A 21922-nucleotide genomic window follows, 5' to 3' on the forward strand; every position below is an offset into this window, starting at 1 on the left:
TTGTATGTGCTCCCAGATGAAGCCCAGCTCTTTTAACAATGTGCAAGGGATATATCTGACCTACAGGGGTGACACACGTTCCTCAGTAGATCCTGCTATGACTGATCTCTCATGTTTCCTAATGTTTTCTAAGTGTGGTGCAAGCATTGGACAGCTGAATGCAATCATCATTTGTCTTCATTGAGTTGGGGGAGAGAGATGGGGAAGAGATGTTAACAGTGACAAATGTATGTTGGTTAACATTAAATCAGCCATGACAGAGAAGTGGTGGATGTTCCCAGCATCCAGACCAATCTGGTCAAAACTCCTCCCAGATGTGGTATGGTAGGGCATCCATGCCCTTGCCACAGCTGATCAGGACCCCAAGTGTACTAATTGGGAATGAAGATTTTTATTTTAAACAGGGAGACGATCCATCTCACAGATGCTTCTAATGAGTATGTGGGTTGTTTTGATTAGATGGCATGTACTTCTTGAGCCTCAGTGCTGAATTGTTCCTCTAGAAATGGAAGTTACTTACCTGTAAGTGGAGGTTCTTCAAGATGCATGGTCCCTATCTGTATTCCACACATGGGTACACATGCACAGCATGCACTTGAGACCGAAAAATCTTGCAAGTAGTGTCTGTTGGTCAGCACCTGGGTCTTGGATCTCCTGGTGTTTATCATCAAGGGTGTAAGAGGAGGTGCAGAATGACCGCCTCTCCAGTTCCCTCTCTACTGTGAATCTAGTCATGATCTGAAGCACAGGGGAAGGAGAGTGGGTAGTGGAATACAGATAGGGACTATACATTTCTTCTTCAAGTGCAAGCAAGCAGTACTCAAACAGGAAGGGGATGCAAGGATACAGGGGACATAGATGTCTGTATCACTGCAATTCCAAATGCTGCATCAGCAGAAGAGTCTTGGACCAAAACATAATGCTTTGTGATGGTGTGGATGGAATTCCAGGTTGCCACTTTACAAATGTCCACAATATTAGAGACACAAGGTTGGTGAGGTATGACCTGAAGAAGAGCTCTGTGTAAGCGCGAAAGATTGGTCTCTCTCACCAACAGAAGTTGGTCTAATAAAAAATATTACCTCACCCACCTTGTCTCTCTAATACCCTGGGACCAAGACAGCTACAACAACACTGCATAAAATAAGTGTCCAGAATAGGCACTTCTCAAAGAGATGCAACTGAGGTTGCCTATGCTTAGGTGGAATGACCCCTCACCCCATCTGGGGGAGTGAGATGTGCCAACTGATAGAAAAGGAGGATACAGCCAGAAATCCACTTTGAGAATGTCTGAGCAGGTATCTCTGGACCCTGTGCTTGCTCTGCGATGGCAACAAATAGTATAGATAATTTTCTAAATGGTTTCCTTCTTTGCAGGTAGAACACCAATACTCACCTGACACAGAAAGTGAAGTCTCCTCTCCTTTCAGGAGGCATGAGGCTTCAGAAAGAATACCCATAAGTGAATTGATTTTATGTGGAACACAGAAATTACTTTTGAGATGAATTTCAGCTGGCAGGCAAAGAGATACCTTCTCTTTATGAAATGACGCATATGGCGGGGCAGCCATGAGGGCCCCCAGCTCTCACACCCTCCTGGCTAACACAATGGCCAAGAGAAAGGCAACCTTCATAGACTGGTGGGACATGACCAATGGTTCAAAAGGTGGCCTGGTAAGTGTTGAAAGTATGAGACTGAGGTCCCACTGAGGCATTGACTTCACTACTGGTAGGAAGATCCTAATCACACCTTTTAGGAATCTATTTTTTACTCACCTGGTAACAACCAGAAGAGCTATCTACCAGATAATGGAATGCACTGATTGCTGCTAGGTGGATCTGTAGTGAGCTAAGAAGGGCAAATCCTTAATGGTACTCTGAACCTCCCTGGGGAACCTCAAAGAATTAAGCCATGACTCTAACCGCTACTGTGATTGCTATAAGCTCTTGACGCAGTATTGGTTGCATACACTGCAGCTTGCAGTGAGGTTTTAGCCACGAGTATACTTTCCTCAACAAGGGCATAGAATTTGGCTCTGTCTTTCAGGGGAGTTTATCTTTTAACTCCAGGAATTTTGAGTAGTTCATAAAATCATATTTCACTAAACAGGCCCTGGTAGGTAGAGATTCTGAACTGGAGGCTGGCTAATGTAAATGCCTTCTTCCCCAGGTGTTTAGCTTCCTTGTTCACACATGTGTTTTCATGGTGTTGCTGTCTGGATCATTCCATGTCTGCTTATACTACTAGGGAGTTGGGAGCAGGGTGGGTGAACAAGAATTCTGCCCTTTTTGCAGGCACAGAGTAACTTTTCTCAGCCCATTTGGAGGGAGGGAGGGAGGAAGGGGTGTGTGTGTGTGTGTGTGCGCGCGCGTGCGCCATTCCATTCTAGCTGGGTCCATAATGGCCTCATCCACTGGGAGAGCAACCTGAATGGGTCTGGTGGGCTGCAGGATATCCAAGAGCTTGTGATGCATATGTTGAACTTCTAAGGAATCTGAAGTTCTGCCGCCACTCCTTGTAAAAGTTCTTGATACTGCCTATGGTCGTCAGGTGGAGATGGTGAAGATGGGGCAAATACCTCATTGGGTAAGAAAGATGATACACCTGTTGGTATTGCTGGATCCAACTTATTGTTTTCTTCCTCCTTGTATTCCTGTGGAGCCGGTTGCTGTTGTCTAGGAGAAGAGGTACGATATGACTCTGATACAGTGACCCAATCTCGAGTATCATAGATAAGGATCCCATGGACCTCATCAGGTCTAGTATGGAAAGTCAAAGGCTGGTTGGGGGTGATGAACTATTGAGTACCAGCATAAGCCTGTAGGGTAAGCTTGCTTGGGTGGAGGGCTGGTCCAAAAAACTCTTGAAGCCCTGACTGAGCTAAGCTCCTTGAGTTGGGGAGGTGATGGTTCATCCTGGACATCAGATTCTGCCGACAAGAAGTCTGGATCCAGCACCATTGGCAGATGCCAGAAGCTCCAACTTGTGGATGGAATAGGGGAGTAAGTCTTTCTCCTTGAGGTGGTATCTTCTTCTGGGGCCAAGACATCTCTCAGAAAATAAGAGATTGTGAGTCTGGGAAGGCAAAGATACCCTCCGGGGTAGTGCATATCTTAGTCTGCCTGGAGGTACAAAGGGTCCTGGTTTTTGTTCTGCTGGATCAGGTGCTGTGATAGACTTAGTGGCTGGCAAATCCTTATGGGGCTGGACTGGTACTGTTGGAGAGACAGTGAGTCCAGTCTGGAGTTCTTCGTCAGTATTGGTGGTCCTTTGGCTTGTTAGAGGTCACGGTCAGCACCTGTGTCAGCACCATTGGAGCTTTGCTCCTGCGTGCTTTCCTTTCGTGCTTGGGAGGCTTAGGTAGAGCTAAGTCCTTGGGACCTGTGCACAGACTCACCCGACTTGGAAGGAGCAGAGGGGATCCTGTCTCCTGGCAGCAGGCTTTGAAGCTGTTTTTATCCCTGTGAGAATGCTCCTTACTCTCATGAGAAGTCTGAGACAACAGGTTTTTTTAGGTTTATCTGATCTGGACTCTGCTCCAGAGCTCGTGCCTGAAGGTGCACCACTCGAGGACTTGGCCAATATTCAGGTGGTGTCTCCCAGGCTGGTTCTGACTGGGGTCTCATGGCTCTCTCCACGAGGTGCTTCCTCATTCGGAGCTCTCGTCTCTGTTGGGTCCAGGGTGACAAGGAGAGATAGAGACTGCACTTGGTGGAGATATGTGCCTCCCCAAGGCGGAAAAGGCAGCACTGGTAGTTGTCACTGACTGAGAAGGAGCAGGGGCATGACATGAGAGACCGTTTAAATCCTGGAATTCTAAGCACAGCCCTACTCCTGAAAGGGGGGATGGAGAGGGTCCCCAGGGTGGGGAAACCAAGCTATCCTAACTATATACAATGATATAAAACTATAAAAACACTAACACGATATACAATTATATTTATAGAGATGCAGACAATGCGAGGATAACTCCAGACAGAAAGGATTCCAACTCAGGTCGTGTGGTGGTAAGAGGGAACAGGAGAAGTGGTCGGTCCACACCTCCCCATATATCCTTAGTGCTGAATAACTGGATATCCAGGGTGCAGGGGCAGACCAATGGACGCTACTTGCAAGATTTTCTGGTCTCAAGCAGAATGTGTACATGTGTGGAATACATGTAGGGACCAGCACTCTAAGAACCCATACACGCAGCACAAGTCATTTACCACAAAAATTTGCAACTGGAGAGACCAGCTAAGTACTTACTAGTTGAATCTGTGATGCACAGTCTTTGAAAGCGGATAATATAAACTAGTTTAAATTTAAAACCCACTGGTGGGGCCACAGTGTTCGTTCCTTCCAATTCATGCTGTAGCTAAAGGTGGGGGATTCTTTTCTCTACTGAATTTGAGGATGAGTACTAGAAAAGAGTGGGTGCACATCAGATCTCTTGGCATGAGGTTTGGGCTGCTCATGCATTTCTACATATCAATAACCAGTGCCAATTCGCATGCCTTCGGTTTACTTGATAAGAACTTTGGAGCCCCTTTGAATGATCAGAGAGGAAATGGAAAGGGGCAGCATACCTCTCCCAAAATTAGGTTTCTAAAACTACTACCCTTGGGCATAACTGAAATAATCAAGGTTAATAAAACTGCAGTTAAATTCACTGTTCACTCTTTTCCCACCCTTGATCGTGGTAACACAGTTTGAAACGCACTTTTTCATTAAGTTTTCCAGTTTCCAAATGGTTAAATGAATATGGCTTGCCAGGTTCAGTTTTGTCTCCTTCATATTTTTAAACAAAGTACCCCATTAATGCACCATGCATAATAAAGTAAAAACTAAACTCCCTCAGTCCTTTTTCTCTTAGCAGCCTTACCCAGTCTCTGAGACCTAACACTTTGGCTGTACCTCACTGGTACCCTTTTAAGAGTGGATTGTACATTTGACTGTGTCTTAGAACAGCACATAATGTTACATATTTGCTCTGTAATACACACACAAAAGAAAGGAGACATTAGATGAGTCATATCCTTGTTGTTAAATTAATATAGTGTAATACATTTTAAACAATTAGTACAAAAACAATTAAGCTTCCACTGACTAGTGCTCATCTGCTGCAAATCTAATAACCTGTAATTTTGCCACACAAATTATGAGAAATATGGAAGAAAATAACCAAAAATTTTATAAGTAGCGGACTTTCACACTAACTGGCTGTCTTTAATATGATAAAAATATATATTTAATACACAAAGCTTAGTTTACAGTATGGATGAAATGTCTGAAAAGGTTTACATTTTAATACACAAAAGTATTTTAAGCTGTAAACAGTTGTCCTACACAAAACACCTTCCCCCAAATTACCGATTGGGATAGTCAAATTGAAAAATGTCATCTGGATTTACAATATGTATATCAAATTTCAACCAGATATTGATCTGAAAAAAAAAAATCCAAGTTACAAATCCCAGAAAAATAGGGTTAATAATGAAAATGCCAAAGATCCTTAATTATAGTGGTGCTTCTGAGTGACACCATTATGAGTGTATACAGTCCTCTAGAGTGAGGTATAATCTGTTTGAGTTATATAGCAATAATACCCTCTCCTTTGATTTATACTGTATTCCCTTAACAGCACAATGAACCTTTCCTATTTGCTCTGTTCACTGCAAACTGCCTATTTGGCTGAAACTTTTAAGGGTACTCCCAATTTGTCCTCTTTCTCTCTCTCTCAAAGGATTCTGCATTTTTACCATAATATGTTCTCAATTTTACTCTTGGCATCAAGAATTAGTAGTCTGCATTGAACTGCCTAGGACTACATTTTCTTTATTGAGATATTAATATTTTCCTACTGTAAATTCTTTTCACTTCTATGAATTCAAGAGATAATTATAATGACTTTCATATCACATTAGGATAACTATATTTCCAGAAAAATCTTATTGCAAGATAAGGTCTTTAGAAGAATCAGTTACTAACCTGTTCCATAACTGTTGTTCTTCTAGATGCGTTGCACATATCCACTCCACTTCAGGTGTGTGCACACCCAGTGCACTGTTGTTGGAGATTTTCCCTTCAGTGGTACTTGTCAGGGTGGCATATGCCTCTGCTGCCTCAGGCTTCTACGCAGTGGCATAAAGGGTGGAACCGCCCAGACCTGCTCAGTTCCTTCTTACAGACAAAAAGACTAATATAGAGGGGGTTGTGGAATGGACATGTGCAATGCATCTTCAAGAACAGTTATGGAGCAGGTTACTAACTGTTGCTTCTTCTGCTTGGTGGAACTACATTGGCCAAGTTACAACACAAGCATATACAAGAGGATATCCAATATGAGATCCTTTGAGAAGATACCAGGAGCCCCTTCATCCTGTCTGCAGCTGCCACAAGCAATTGGGGGCTGACCTAAGCTGTTTGGTTCAGTCGAAGAAGAACGCTAATGCTCTCCTGACATCCAAAGCATGGAGCCTCTCCTCAATAGGCATGAAACTTTGGAAAGAAAGAAGGTAGGTATGTTGCCTAATTAACATGGAAGTGAGACACCATTTTTGAAAGAAACTTTGGATGGGAATGTAGGTAAAACATGTTCTTGTAGAAAACTGCGTATGGAGGTCCAGGCATTACAATGCAAAATGCACCTAACCTTCTGGCAGAGGTGATTGCTACCAAGTAGGCCACCTTAATTGAGAGATACAGCAAGGAACAGGTAGTTAAATGCTCAAAGGGAGGCCTCATTAGTCTTGAGTCAAGATGGAACAGGATCTACCTGAGGGTACAACCTTTCCAGACTCTTCAAAAATCTTACTGATGGATAGAATGGGGAAAAAAAAGAGAACACTTACCAGTTGGAGGGTGGAAAGCTGAAAGAGCTGCTTTGATGGAACTAATGGCCAGACCTTGCTATTTTAAGGATTACAGTCAGTCTAGAATCTAATGTATTGAAGACCTGACTGGAAAAACCCCTTTCTGCTGGGACCACATGGGGAATCTCTTCTACTTTGCCAGGTAAGTATGTCTATTTTCTGCTACTAAAAGGACATCCTGAACTCCCTTTGAATAAACCTCTTCTGAGGGATTAGCCATGGAGCAGCCAAGTTGTCAGGTGGATGGCCTGCAGGCTGGGGTGGAGGAGACTACTATGGCTCCTGAGAGACAGGTCTAGATCCAGTGGTAGGCACCGTGGAGTTCTGCTCTAGATGGACAGCAGACTGGAAAACCAGTGTTGCCAAAGCCACGCTGCAGCTATAAGTATGACTCAAGCATAGCCCTGCCTGATTTTCAACAACACTCTGGGTAGGAGTGGGACAGGAGGAAATGTGTATAAGGGCTTGTCCATCTGAGGCGCCAGGAAACCCTGGGCCGTGATCTTGAGAACAAAACTAATGACATATCCTGTTGACTTTCATTGCAAACAGGTCTACATGGGGAGTCCCCCACAGCTGGAAAATGGACTTGGCAATGTCTTGATGGAGAAATCACTCATGGTGACTGGTAATCAATCTGCTTAAGCAGTCTGTCAGGTTGTTCTTCATGCCCAGAACATGAGAGGCTCTGTGGTCAACTGAATTGGCAATACAAGTGTTCCAGAGACTGACTGTCCCTTGGCATAGCAGAATGGACCAGGCTCCCCCTTGCCTATTCACATAGAACATGGCTGCTGTATGGTCTTTGAATATGTGCAGATTTCTTCCCTTGATATGGGAAAGGAGAGTTTGACGGGCCAGGCGAATGGCCCTCAGTTCCCTTACACTTGTAGGCAGTTAAATCCTGTGTAGACCATAAACCTTATGGGCCTCCGGACTTGGGGCAGAAGTGCCTGAAACTAGAGTTAAAGATGGTTGGGGGGAGCAAATGGAACTTCCTGTTTCGCAAGTGCCCCCTCGTCTGAGTGTGTATGTCTGCACTCTCTGCCTTGCAGTGGAGTCTTCAGTGACTCAGCCCTCTGCCTGAATCACACAGTCTGTATGTGAGATGAAATCAAACCCTTTCTAGTATACATGTCCAAGGGGGGTCCTATCTCAGTGCCCTCTGTATCTGCAGTCTTATCCCTAGGTCGATCCTCAATCTGCCCAGTAGGGCCTAACCCAGTACCCAGGTTCAAACGGTCTCTCGGCCCCATCTGAGCTCCCTCAAATTGTCCCTGCTCTTCAAGCAGTCCCGGCCCTAGTGTGAGGCTCCTCCCCCACCCCGCCCGAGACTCTTCACCTCTCGGGGCCTTTCTGACCCCAGCTCTCCAGCTGAGCTGTGAAACAATTTATTTCCCCTCCCAAGGATGCATCAAAGTCCAGGCCACTTCATCAGTGGCCAGTGGGGGGACCTGAGCCTGGCCTCTACACTGGATCCCATCCCAGAGACCTTATAGATAGCAGCCATCTGCCGTGTCCCTTCAACTAAGCTGCATTGCTGGCTATGATTCCCCCTTGGCCGCTTCCCTGCGGCCCCAGCATGTTCTTCACCCTTACCTCAGGGCTTTGTCCTGGTTGAGTCCCAGCAGCCAGCCAGCTCCTTCTTGCTCCCCCCAGTTTCTGCCAGCACTGCTCTGTCTGAGGTCCTGTAACTCCCTCAGTCAGCCAGGCACACCATCCATGCTCCTCCAGCTCCAGCAAGGAATTGAACTCACTCTGGCCTTGCAGCTCTTTTTATATTAGCCTGCTGAGCCCCGATTGGCTGTTCCCTGCAATTCCTTCTGAGTGGCTGTGTGGGATGCAACCACTCTAGATAGCGAGGACCATCTCCACTTCCTTTTTCTGGGGCAGGGTATGGCAGGGCCGCAAGGTCTCCAGCAGGGGGTCCTCAGGGCCAAGTCTACCCCCATCATACTCCCCGACACACACATTTGAAGGATTTGCCCACCAGTACAGACAGGCCCAGATTTGAATGGGCACTTACACCACCATATCTAGAGGATGCCAAACTGGTGAGTACACTGAAGCTAACTATCCTTGTCATTTCCTGAGATGGAGCCTGGCATGCCGGACTACATAAATGCATAAGGTCTTATGTCCCAGAAGCCTGAGGCAATTTCACACTGTCATGGTAGGAAACGGCCAGTATTGTCTGAAATCTTGACCATGGAAGAAATGCCTTGGATTCTGTAGAGTCCAGGACTGCTCCTATAAACCATCTTTAGTACAGGAGATACCATAGGTTTCTCTGTGTTGATAAGCAGTCCTAGCGCACTGAAGGAGAAGAGACATGCTGGACTGTTCTCTGATCTGCCACTCATCCAAGGAGAAAAAAAACTTGTACTCTTGACTTCCTCAAGAACGCTGCTACCACCCCCATACAACCACTCCCTGCTTCAGACTGCCTCCCCTGCAATACCTGCTTATCTCCTGGTAATCTGACCCTGCCTACCACCTGACTCTTGGTTTTGCCCTCTGGCTTGCTTTGGACTATGACCTCCTGGTATCTGACCTGGCCTGACTCCTGCTCTGACCGCCCACACACTGGTCATGATGGGTTTTCATGGACCACCTGGGCCACAGGAATACTACCCCGATTCCCAAGTTGCTGGACTGCTTGGGGGCTGCCCATATATTCACCGAGTTGGACCAGTATGTAGTGGTCTACCTAGGCGACATATTGATCTTCAACTACCCTCAATAGCATATTGCTCATGTCCGAACACTCCTGGAACACTGTGGCAGCAAGGCCTTTAAACTAAGCTTGAGATTTGTGCCTTCAATCAAGTCCCCAGAAGGGATCAAGATGGACCCACACATCCAAGCCATCCAAGATTGCTTGACTCCACACCTGGTATGTGACCTGCAATGCTTCCTGGGATTTGCCAATTTCTATTGATGATTTAGCCTGAATTTTTCAAAACAACTTAAGACCCCCATCACTCTCCTCTGGAAAAATGCCCAATTGCATTGGTCTCCTGAGGTCCAGCATGCATTCAGTCAGCTGAAGTTCACTTTTACTACGGGGTGAGCCAGTATGGGTGCCCATGTCACATAAACCTTCATTGTAGAAGCTTTTAGTGCGGAGATCAGGACTGTCCTCTCTCTGCAACTTGGTCTCAAACAAGGGTTACACTCATATGCTTATTACACAAGGAAGCTCACCTCACAGAACTGAACTATGAAATACTTTACAAGGAACTCCTGGCGATAAAAACTTCCTTTGCAGAATGGCATCACTACCTGGAAGGAGCTCATCACATGGTCACGGACTATAAAAACCTGGAATCTCTCTATATTGTGAAAGCCTTAAACCAATGGCATGCATCTTCAGTGGGCGCTATTCTTCTCATGATTCAATTTCATTATCACATACATCCCAGATCCAAAACTGGCAAGGTGGATGCCCTGTCCCAAAGATACAGTACGAGGCCCCAGCCAGGAACCAATCCTCATTTTCAATCCTGTGGCACTCAGTGCAGCTCATCACTAGGATATACTCAGGTTTACACATTCTGCCTCTGGCTCAGAAATTCTGCCTAATGAACAAGCTATTATCGACAGGAAACCACATGACTTCCAGGAAGGGATCATGCATGTTAGGGACTGTGTCTGTGTGGAAGGGTGGCAGTTTTGCAACTATGCCACAATTTCCCCCTAGCAGGACACTTGGGGTGCGTCAAGACCCAAAGACTAATATCCCACTCCTTTTGGTGGCCCCGGATACCCCCAACCATACAATTATTCATTGTCTCCAGTGTGTTTGTGCCCTTACCAAGACCATATTCCATAAGCCCTGCAGTCTCCTCCATCTTGACCAGGGGCCACCATTGCCATAGATTTTATTGTAGGATTACTGGAGTCCAATAAATTTATGACAATTTTGATGGTAGTGGACCACTTTATCAAACTGGTTCACTTCATCCCTTGCACAGGCCTCCTCCCCTCTGCAGACAAGATAGCCCAGCTATAGATTAGCCAGATTCTCCAGCAATGTCTGTAATGCTACATTAATCATCACCAGGACGATTGGTCCTCACTTCTCCCTTACATGGGCTTTGCCTACAAAAGTGCAGACCATGCCTCTAGGGGTCAAAGCCCCTTTCCCCGCCCCCAATTATGGGTACCACCCCAAATTCCACCCACAATTACCTGCATCCTCTTCCAATCCAGCTGCTTCAGACCTGGTGGAGCAGATTTGTTGGGCCCAGGAAGAAGTACATGGAAAAGGCAAGAGCAGACTAGAAGCAGTATTTAGACCATCATCAACAGCAAGACCCCACCTGCACAGTAGAGTAGGAGATATGGTGCTCCACAGAGCTTCCCCACACATACAGACGTGGTCACAAGCTGAACTTTCAGTTCCTTGGCCCCTTTAAAATCCTGTGACAGGTTAATCCAATCACTTTTCAACTCCATCTACCCCACTTTTTGAAGATTCACCTGATGTTTCGTGTATCACTACTGAAACCCTACACAGAAAACCCTTTTCCCCACAGATATGATGGCACTAGAGAAATCATTGTCTGTTTCCCCCTAGACAGCACTGTATGTTCAGACACTCAAATAACTGAAGGCGATGACGGTACTGAATGCTGTAATGCAGAAGCTGGCAAAGTTGGACCTGAGGTTGTTGGTGCTGGGTGAAAGGACCCCTGCACTGGTCCTTTCGAGAGGTACCAAGATGCATAAGTTTCTTGCCATTACATAAGCTTCTGGAGTCAACAGCTGCTGGTGGGTTGATTTGGATGGCACCATTGAGGTTTAAGGTGCTGCTTCAGGAGCTAGTCTTGACCATGCCTATGCTGATGCCAAAATCGACAGACCTCCCTGAGTAGAAGACTGTCTCAGTGAATGCCTCAACTTCAAGTGCATTCAACTACCTTTTTCTCCATGGCTGCTGGACTTTGGTACCATGGATCTCTCTCTCCTGGATGTTTCCTTGGAAGTCTGACATGTCTTCCTTGGTACTGTGGAGAGCAACCAGTGCTGGGACTCGGCCAACATTGTGGGAGCACTCCTCACTGAAGTCAAAGTGCTTGGTAACCATTCATAGTGGAAAGGCTCCAAGAATGGCTGCAGAGTGGCCTTCATCAGTAGAAACTTCAGTCTGGCCTTGCTGTCTTTTTTTGGTCCTTGGTTTAAAGTCTCTACAAATCTGAAAGTGATCCCTGACATGTGATTCCCAGAGACACTTCAGGCAACTGGAGAGTGGATCACTGGCATTGACTTTTTACAGGAAAGACAGGGCTCAAAATCCAGTGACCAAGGTATGCCCTTGTGACACTGGCAGGCCAGATGCCAGCTCTTGCCCAGGCTGCAGGCATTAGCTAAGAACTGACAACTCGTAGCTGGAGACCAGATCAGGTCACCTGTATGTTAGTTTTGCTCAAAATAGGCATTAGTCTTATAAGAATGTATTTACACTATGAAATACTTGTATGTTGCTGCATGTATTAATCTAACTTATAATATCTATATCCCATGTTATAAGGCAATATTTTAAGTGTTTGCGCTGAATAATCTGTAAATACCCTCCCCCCCACCCCACCCACACACACACCAGTCAGGAGAGAAACATTACCAAGTATGAAATACTAGTTTGCCACAGGAGGTGTTATCTCCCGCCCAACAAAAAAAGAAGACCCAGAGACACCAAACTATTGTGGAACATCAGAGGACCAAAGACTGTTGATTGCTTCCCATCCACCCACCCCCACCTGTGAAGAGGAGGCGTGCATGTGAACTCATCCTATCATCTTGAATTCTGGGAGAAGAGAATAAAAATCCCTGACAAGAAGACACTGCATCTCTTTGGCTGTTTGAACTCTGAAGGGCCAGAGACTCTAAACTGAAGCCAGAGATCCCTCCTGAATCTGCCCTGAAAGACACTGAGTAGACAGATCACTACAACTCTGTCACTCTTAGGATTTAGCTGGTAACTCATTGGTGTGTATATATGTTTGCTTGCTTGAACCTCTAAATAACTCTCATTCTTTTTTCCTAGTTAATAAGCCTTTAGGAAGTTTATTACACGATTGGCTACAGGTGTTGTATGTGATACAAGATCTAGGGCATCAGTTGTTCTGAAGTAAATAACTGGTCTCTTGGGACTGGACGCAGCCTGAATGTAGTGTGATTTTTGATGTAGGTGACCACTTATCACTAAGTCCTGTTTGTCTGGGTGGCAAGATAGACTGGAGAGTCTAAGGGGTCTGTCTGTGACTCCATGATAAAACTGTTACAATGATCCAGGAGATCACATTTGTCACTGGCTTGGTGAAATCTAATTATAGAACTCACCACCAGTTCGGGGTATCTGCCCTGTTTTTGACAGTCTGCCCTAAGGTAGGCACTCATGATTGTGAATCACTCCAGACAGCGTCACAGCCCCAATACCAGTAATGGAATCCCACAAAGAAAACTGAAGTGTATAAACACACTAAAAGGGAACTTAATACTAAAAACTATTTAACACTAAAATTAAGGTTAAATGGACACCAACTATGAACCAAAAATAGATAAATGGGAGAAAAACATGCAAAGGCAAGACAACTGGCTCCAACTGTCATGGGCGGTAAGAAAGAACTGGGGGTGGAGGTTGGAGGTAGCTCTGCCCTTTATACTACTGCACAGCAGAGCAAGGCAGCAGACAGCGCATGCACTGCCCCGATGGGTACCACTGAGGGAAAAATCTCCAAGAGCAGTGCATTGGGTGCGCACACACCTGAAGTGGAATGGATATGTGCAATTGCTCCAAGAACATAATATAAATCTAGATTAAAAAAAAAAAGTTGGGGAATAGCATGGACTTGTTCCCTTGTTTGAAAAGCACTGTGTGCATTTTGGGTGCTACTGCAAACTAAATAATGCATTCATTTATCAAGTCTAATAATGTGAAAGTGGCTAATATAATACTTCGGAAAACTGCTAATAAAATGTGCATGTTATTGGAGCTACATTTTGGTTCTGTTTAGGTGAGGTGTCCATTTGTAATTTTAAAATAATTTACAGTACAGAGCAAAGCAAACAGTCTCTGTGAATGAAATTCACCTCTGTAGAAAGCTAGCACATGGCCCACCATACCAATTAAGTCCCACTTAAGGGCTACTCTGCAGAATTGCTTGCAGACCCTCTGTGGTGTATTGTGGAAATATTCTTTGCAGTGGACCCATATAAATTGCTGTTGAAAGCCACTTTAGGGATGAACTGGTTTGAGACCATTGGTCCACAATTATACAGACCTAGTGTCTCAAGTAACAAGAACACGAAGGTGCTAAAACATTATATTCCAGCAGATAGTTGGGTACAGCGGGGTGAGGGCTGCACCCCAGTCCTCCTTGCTGACTGTAGATAAGGGGGATGAATTTCTCCTTGTCCAATCCCCTCTAGACTCCTCTGCCAAAAAACTCAGGCTTTATGCAACCCTCAAATGATATTTACTTCAAATGGGTAAGATTTATGTATTCCTAGTGATGTACAGAGTCAGTTCCCTATAAAACAAAAGAGAAGAGAGTCCATTCATAACACTACTTTACTGGAGTCTTAACATTTAAAAATATTTGACAATATGGCAATAGCTGGAAACGACTCTTTATAACATGTATGAGTTCAAGCTTACAAGCAGCTTTATTGGACCATGATATTCTCTAGTAAGTTTATTGTCCTTTTACACGTCTCATACAACAAATCCATCCTATACTATGTACCTTGTAGATTCTGCTGGAGTCTCTCTTTCCCATTTTAGCTCACTGCTCAGGCAAGCTGATTTTCCCCAAACTTTATCATCAAATAGTTATGTTTTATAGCAGGAAAAAGTGGAGGGGGGAGTAGGAGGAAAGAGAGAGGAAGTACCAGGATAGAACAACTGGGAAATACTTTTAAGGGTGTAGCTAAATGACAGTAAAATATATGTTCTTTGGTTTGCAAGCAGAAAAAACCCCTTGCATACATGATAGATACACACCAGCATTCTAAAGCAGGAGACAAGAATGTCAAGAGTGTATTCTTCTCCCACTGCCAGATGGAAGGGCTATTATTATAAATGAAAGGCAGCAATAGTGGATGCCAGGCACTTTTGTTGTGTGCCAGATTCTGAAGTCCAGATGTAAGCAGGTTACCCCTGGGACAGGACAGGCTTCAGCTCCCGCAGTAGAATAGAACCAATCACCGTTTTCTCAGTGTTTATGATGAGCTGTGCTGTAGAGCCTTCCTTCAGCTCCACTGTGACTAGCATCAATGACCCACTGTGCACAGTTTTAGCTGAAAACCTGGAGGAAGGGAAAAAAATCATTAAGGCATTCATATAAAGCCAAAAGTTGGTAGTGTATTCTTTCTAATGTTATATTAGTTTAAATTTCAAAACTTTTTCAATTTAATTCAGTATAGGGGACAACCCCTAAATCCCCCTACAAATTCCTCAGAAAAAGGATTTGTGCAGTGCTGCAGAAATAGCTTTATTTAGATTTTATTATCTAATAAAGCCACAAAGATTTCGTACAAGATTTTTTGTTTAGTATTATGGACAAGAAAGTTTCTTTAAAGGAAAATTATTGTTTAGATTCTAGTTTTGTGTATTAACACCGAGTACTTCAATTGAAAGAAAGTATTCCATTCTGCACCAGTAACTTAAAACCAACTGTATTCATAGTTAAAGGATAATCTTCAGTATTTTATACCAAAATAACTAAATCCAATACTAAAATGATGCTGATGTTATGCATTTTCTAAATTGTTAAAATGCAGCCTTTTGAAAATGTTTTCTCTGCATGCCACGTGATGAATTAATTCAACTTAAATTGCTCAAACTTAATACCCAACATGATATGAAATGATGTTATGTAACAAACTAATCTTTCTGAAACACCAGATCTTCTCCCCTTAATTTATTTTATCTCCAGAACATTTGACACACTTTTCTATTGATTAAATATTGTAAATAAAAAGTGAGATCTAATGCTCCATTATTAAATTCCAAGACATAAAGAACTCACTAATTACACGGAATTAAAAGCAAAACTAGCCTTTTAAGCACTGCAATTGACTGAAAAGCCATTTTAGGCACAATGAACTTCTGTCAATCCTGTTAATTCATTCTGCATGCACAGCCAGGCCCCAGAGACAGGAAGGATGAGGATGGCAACAGCCTAGTCTTCCATTTTCCACAAGGAGTGCACCACACGTGTGTGTGTGTGTGTGTGTGTGTGTGTGTGTTATTTGAGAACAACAAAGTTGCTGCACATGGGCTTTTGAAAACACTAACAAGTGTAGAGCAGGTCTATGACCTACTGTGACCCCACTTTGCAGGGCCAATCCCCTCTCCCCTTTCTGAATGACACGTGTCTGAATCAGAGCCATCTGCCTCAATTTGCGCAACATCTTCAGCCACAATAGGACCCAGTTAGCCCTGACAACAGCTCACAATACATAAAAATAAAACTGCTGTGCTGACAGCACGCTGTCAGCTATTCAAGAGCAAACCAACTGGTCAGTGTCTCATGTCTGACAATTAGCAAGGGCCTTGCAAAGCGCCTACTGAGGTCCTTAGGGAGCTCTTTAATTACCATCAACATAAAAGAGGGAGTTTATGAGGAGATACTCAAAAAACTTCACTCCAGACTTAATTAAAATATTAGCTACTTAAGCAGGAAGCAGATTCTCTTTAAATGAGATGTAATTTTTAAAAAATTATGTTTAAGTACATCAAAAACTCATAACACATCATACTAATTTAGGACACAAGTCATTTCTCAAAAGTTTCCTATCACAGGTCAATATATTTCTTTTGTCCAGGTTATAGATGCATTCTAACCCATCTTCCTCCAATAGGAAAACCTTGCTTTTTCCTAACTACAAAACTACCACCTTAAAAATTAACTACTTATTTAGTTGTGTCTGTCATCTTGGCTATTTGCTTCACAATGTAAATTTCGGTATTTCTCATGTTGATTTTGACAGGGTGATAATTATGTAAACAATAGTCTTATTAGTCTCTTTATTTACTTAACACTTGTGTCTTGGGACAACACAGAAGCAGATTATATCTGAATGCACACATAAAAAGCTCTGTAGTTGGAGTTCCTGCAGTGTTTCATAGCCCCAAGGCTCTTTTTACCTCTTTTCTATTAAAAACAGGAAGTGATATAAAGTCAATGTTATGATAAAGCAAATGGAGCCCAAAGCCTCACCAGAGGTCAGTTTTGTTGACTGTTTTATACGTGCCATTTAAAACACCAGGTAGGGGATAATCATTATAAATAAAAATTCTCTAATGAAAATGCGAGTCTTGTATTTGTTGCAGAATCTAAATATGTGCTGACTATTTCACAAACTATTAGCGTGTATGCAATTACAATATTTACTAAATGTCTGTTCTATTGGACACTGATTTTGACACTTATTGAAAGCAGATGTCTAATGGAAAATCACTTGACCCATTTCACTGTTAAAGAAAGAGCTAGTTAAATTGTAAACCTGTTTTGGGCTGTGGAAAGCAAAGTTTGTTCCCTAAAATCCACAAGATCATTACATTGCAAAATTAGCTACAGTAGAAACATATATTCAAAAGGAATGTACATTTCTGAAGCTAAATTCAGTTCTGAAATGATAAGGCGGCTGATGTTTAGATACAAGATTAATTATCAGTAAGACCACTTGTGTCAATTAAGACATTTTAAAGTAGTGGTTGTTATAGTAGGATTATTTGAGGACCATCTGATTATTAGGATAAAGAGAAGAAGTCTTAACAGATGTTTTACTCTTAAAATAGTCAATCCACTAGCATTTTAACAAAATTGTGATCTAATCAACTAGATTTGTAGATATGAGAAAACCATTCAATATTGTTCAGTAATGAAAATAAATCACTTATGTACAATATGTTTACTCTTTATAGGAAGCTGTGGAACATTTGTCGTCTCATAATGTCAGTTTTTATCCCTACTTTTTGTACCAGGGTACACTAACATACATACAGGAAGCTATATTCCATTTATTATGACATCAGACTTCAGTGTGGCTTTGAAATAATCCTTGGAAAACTACACTGTTGTATCTATCAAGTTTAAATTGTAAATTGTAGTTGTTTGTAGAGGTAGAAAAGGCCTTCAGTGGGACATCACTAGGTGTGGAATGTTAACAGCTATTAGAATGGGCCTGCTGTGATAGAGGGTAGCACATCAATAGACCTGGAAAAATACTAAGAGTAAATGAGTACAAGTACAATGTTTGCCATTAAAAAAGAAAAAAAAAAAACCTTTTACCAGTAGATACAAAACCGTGATATCCGTGATAATTCAATTGTTTTATATAGTTAAGCAGTATGTTTAAAATGATTTCACATGATCATCTAGTTATTTTTCATTTTTAATTTATCCCCCACCCCATTGTTTGTATCAACCAGATTGGAAACTTGAAAATGAAAGTTTTCCTGTCAGAATATTTCTCCCTACAGCACACGCATAATGGTGGTGTGTCATTTATAGCATTACTCACATATACTGGATTATGGGTATTTTTTTTTCCATTTACAAAAAGTACTTGGGTAGGCAGAGGAGGATGTTATGCATGTGCAAAAACCAAATCTTTCTCAGCAGGTTAAACAAAAAAGAAAAAGAATAGGTAAGTCAAATAAGCCCGTCCATTAACCTTGAGAGTTTCAGTTTAAACTTATTACATCTTTCAAAAACTTTGTTTTGTAATTTTGGGGGGGGGGGAGGGAAGGGGGAAAGGCATAGTGATAATTTGTTATTGAAATCAACATTTGTCAACAGTGATGTATGAAATCTAGTTCTTTACTATTTCAAATATAAGGGAAATTTGAGTATCTTAGATATTACAGTGCGGTAACATTTGCCAAATGCTGACCTTTTAATGGTAACCACTGTACATAAAAACTGAAGTAGTTTCTGTAAACAAAAGGACTAAAATTCATGATCCAAGTACTTTAAAGAATTGCAGAAATTCTTAGTTACCAGATACATTGCAAAAAAACTGTAATATACTCTCAACACCTACTCTTAAATAATTAATATTTATACAAAACTATGAGTTAATTTCTAGCAGAACATTCACAAACAGAACATTTGTTTACAACAAAACAAGGATTTGCTACAGTTAATTCAACAATACTAAGACATACTTTCTCTTCTCATGGACAGTCTTCCTGGTCTCTGATTGTTCTATTCTAAGTTCAATTTTCTCCTGTTTTCTGTTCTGCTGGTTATCAGAAACAGTGACAATGGCCCACTCAGGCTAAAACTTTTTTTTTCTATCCTGTACATGAAGCCTTCAATTACTGCCTGCTGAAGCAGACAGAATCCTATTAGTAAGAAAGACAATCACAAGATGCAATGCCCTGCCCTAGCTGTACAAAAATAATTAGTCCGAAGTTGACAAATGTGTAATGAAGTTGCACAATGAATGTATGTAAGAAATACTGGTATAAATTAGTCTTCTACTTCCAAATACCAGAGTTAACAGCTATGAAGCATTATTTTCCTATGTGTTATCAAGAATAAATAATTATACAATTTTGTAATTTCAGTACTCTGAAGTTTTGATTTACTTTGGCTAATACTGTATTTATATACAAGTTTTACTTTGTAATTACCTAAGGATCTCAAAAATGGTAAAATAGTGGATATTTATATTGTTTAGCTGTCATAGAAACTTTAGAACTTGAATAAAGATATATTGGGGACAGATTTAACAGTATATACCTATATGGTTCTGATACAGGGGTGACCAAAGCTTGTAATCTCAAACATATTAAAAATAGAAAATAGTAACACATTCACAAGAAAAGAGTGGAAAATCAATTTAAAAAAAACTAATTATTTTCATCTCAGAAAATACTTCACTGGCATCAATTAAATTATTAAAAGCAGAGAAAACTAGATTAAAGAACATTTACACCATAGAAATAATTTTATAATCATTTTGATATCTCTTTCATTTTTCAGATAGTGTCATGTTTTCTTGAAAAACAACTTTATTGAATTAAAAAGTTCCCTTAAAATTTTCAACATACTTATGTTCAAATCAAATTATATTGTGATGATAGAAATATTAAACATTTAGGGGTTTAATGAAAAACATTTTATTTTACGGATAAACTATGACCAGCGATGTACTGGAGCATTTTTAGCATGCTAATTTTTTCTGCCAAAAATAGATTCCAGAAGCCTGGCCTCAGCTGCTACTCAGCAATCTCACTGTAGTCCTGTGAAAGTCAGATGTGCAAATGAGCCTGTAAGACTTATCTGCTAATCACTATGACTGCTCCATGTAATGGTCAGTGAGGGTGCTACATCCACTTTCAGACTACTTCATCAAATATCTATCATCAACTCAGTAACCTACTCAGCATCTAAGGTCTGAGAACCCAAGTCTGCTTTGCAAAACTTGGATTGGTTAAGAAGTTGGATCAATAGACCACCATCTCACCACCAACACACAATAGTTAGCTTGTTTTGTTCTTGCATCTGTTTTGTTCTTTGTACTCTTCTGTTCTTAGGGAATCAGGCATTTAATATAAGTGTTTGAGAATTACGTACTTTCCATTTTTGAAAACAAGCAATACATTTCCTTTTGCAAAAATGTATTTAATCACAGAAAACAGTTTGTTTTACACAAAGTCAACAAATAAAAATGATAAAATCTTTTAGATAAAAAAACTCTCGTTTGGTTATCTTTGCAAATGTTAAATGCTTTTTGTTTAAACAATGAACTCAGAGGTTGCTGTTTGTTTTTTCAAAGAAAATGCTGCACATATTCTGCACTTTAATGCATTCAGATACAAAAGCAGTGCTGTCCTCTAGTGGACAGCAAATAAGCTAGGATAGAACAATCTATTTTGATTAATTTAAGATATAAAATAGCTTTCACATACACTTTTAAGATTGCGGAAATCTGCATTTTCTTAAAGTTAATTAAAAAAACCTAACCCTATAACAAACATTGTAGCTCCTTGTATTCAATAACATATCTAAGGAATTAAAAGATTCTCAAGGACTGATGTTATACAAAGATGTTTACTCAAAGTATTTCATACCTATTAATCAAAACCTTTGAATGCTGATGATACCTGAAAACTGTATCAGCACTCAGCACTTTTCAATATATAAACCTTTTATTACCAATGAGAAAGTCTCATTTCCTGGAAGGATAAACACTTGGGTAGGTAACTTGGCAACACCTTCCAGCTATAGCCTCTGAATATTTCTATAAAGGATACATTTCTACTAAAACATTCTACTTCTCTCTTGAGTTAGGGAAAGAAATATTTACTTAAGGAATACTGACCAATAGGGACGACATTTTCTGGCATTTTATAACTAGCTGGAGGTGTAGAAGGCCTGAGGTTTAACCTAGCTGGTCATTAACAACCTGGAAAAATCTTTTCCTAAAAGTCATTATTACTATCATAAATCAAATATTAAAGAAGTATTAAAAAACCCTACTCTTTCAAGTTTCCAAAAGTTTTAAAGCTGAAATGCATGTTGGCATTGATATAATGTTCTATTTACAGCTCTGGTCTCCAACCATTAAAAGACCCGAACAGAAATTTATAGGGAAAGTAGGACTTCATTTTCAATGTTCCACTAGGTTTATCACTGAAGAATAAGGTCTGATGTATCAGTCCATCATCAATCCAGTAAGAACCAGTTGGAATAGTTACGTGTTTAGCCTAGGGCACTTAATCCTTTATCTAGACTTTACTAGAGAAATTAGGAAGCAAAATGGACATCCTACACCTATTATAAATATACTTGCCTACACCTATTATAAATGGTTACTCAGTGCAGCTTAGACAACTCCCACCTGTTCATGCTCTCTGTATGTGTGTATATATATCTCCTCAATATATGTTTCACCTTATATGCATCCGAAGAAGTGGGTTGTAGCCCACGAAAGGTTATGCTTTAATAAATTTGTTAGTCTCTAAGGTGCCACAAGTACTCCTGTTCCTTCTGAGAAGAGTAAGTGTCTGTACCCCAAAATTAAGAAGCCATGGAAGCAGAAC

General features: G+C 41.4%; 1 protein-coding gene across 2 annotated transcripts in view; it reads right to left on the bottom strand.

The window, feature by feature from the left end:
* Positions 1 to 14413: 14413 nt before the first annotated feature.
* Positions 14414 to 21922, bottom strand: part of AP3B1 (adaptor related protein complex 3 subunit beta 1) — a 272041-nt gene continuing 264532 nt past the window's right edge. For both annotated transcript variants that reach the window (XM_054031900.1, XM_054031899.1), the window contains one exon: positions 14414 to 15167. In XM_054031900.1, coding sequence (XP_053887875.1) covers positions 15014 to 15167 — 154 coding nt within the window. In that variant the 3' untranslated portion in view covers positions 14414 to 15013. The remainder of the gene's footprint in view (positions 15168 to 21922) is intronic.

The sequence above is a fragment of the Malaclemys terrapin genome, chromosome 6, assembly GCF_027887155.1.
Source record: "Malaclemys terrapin pileata isolate rMalTer1 chromosome 6, rMalTer1.hap1, whole genome shotgun sequence".
Taxonomy (NCBI): domain Eukaryota; kingdom Metazoa; phylum Chordata; order Testudines; family Emydidae; genus Malaclemys; species Malaclemys terrapin.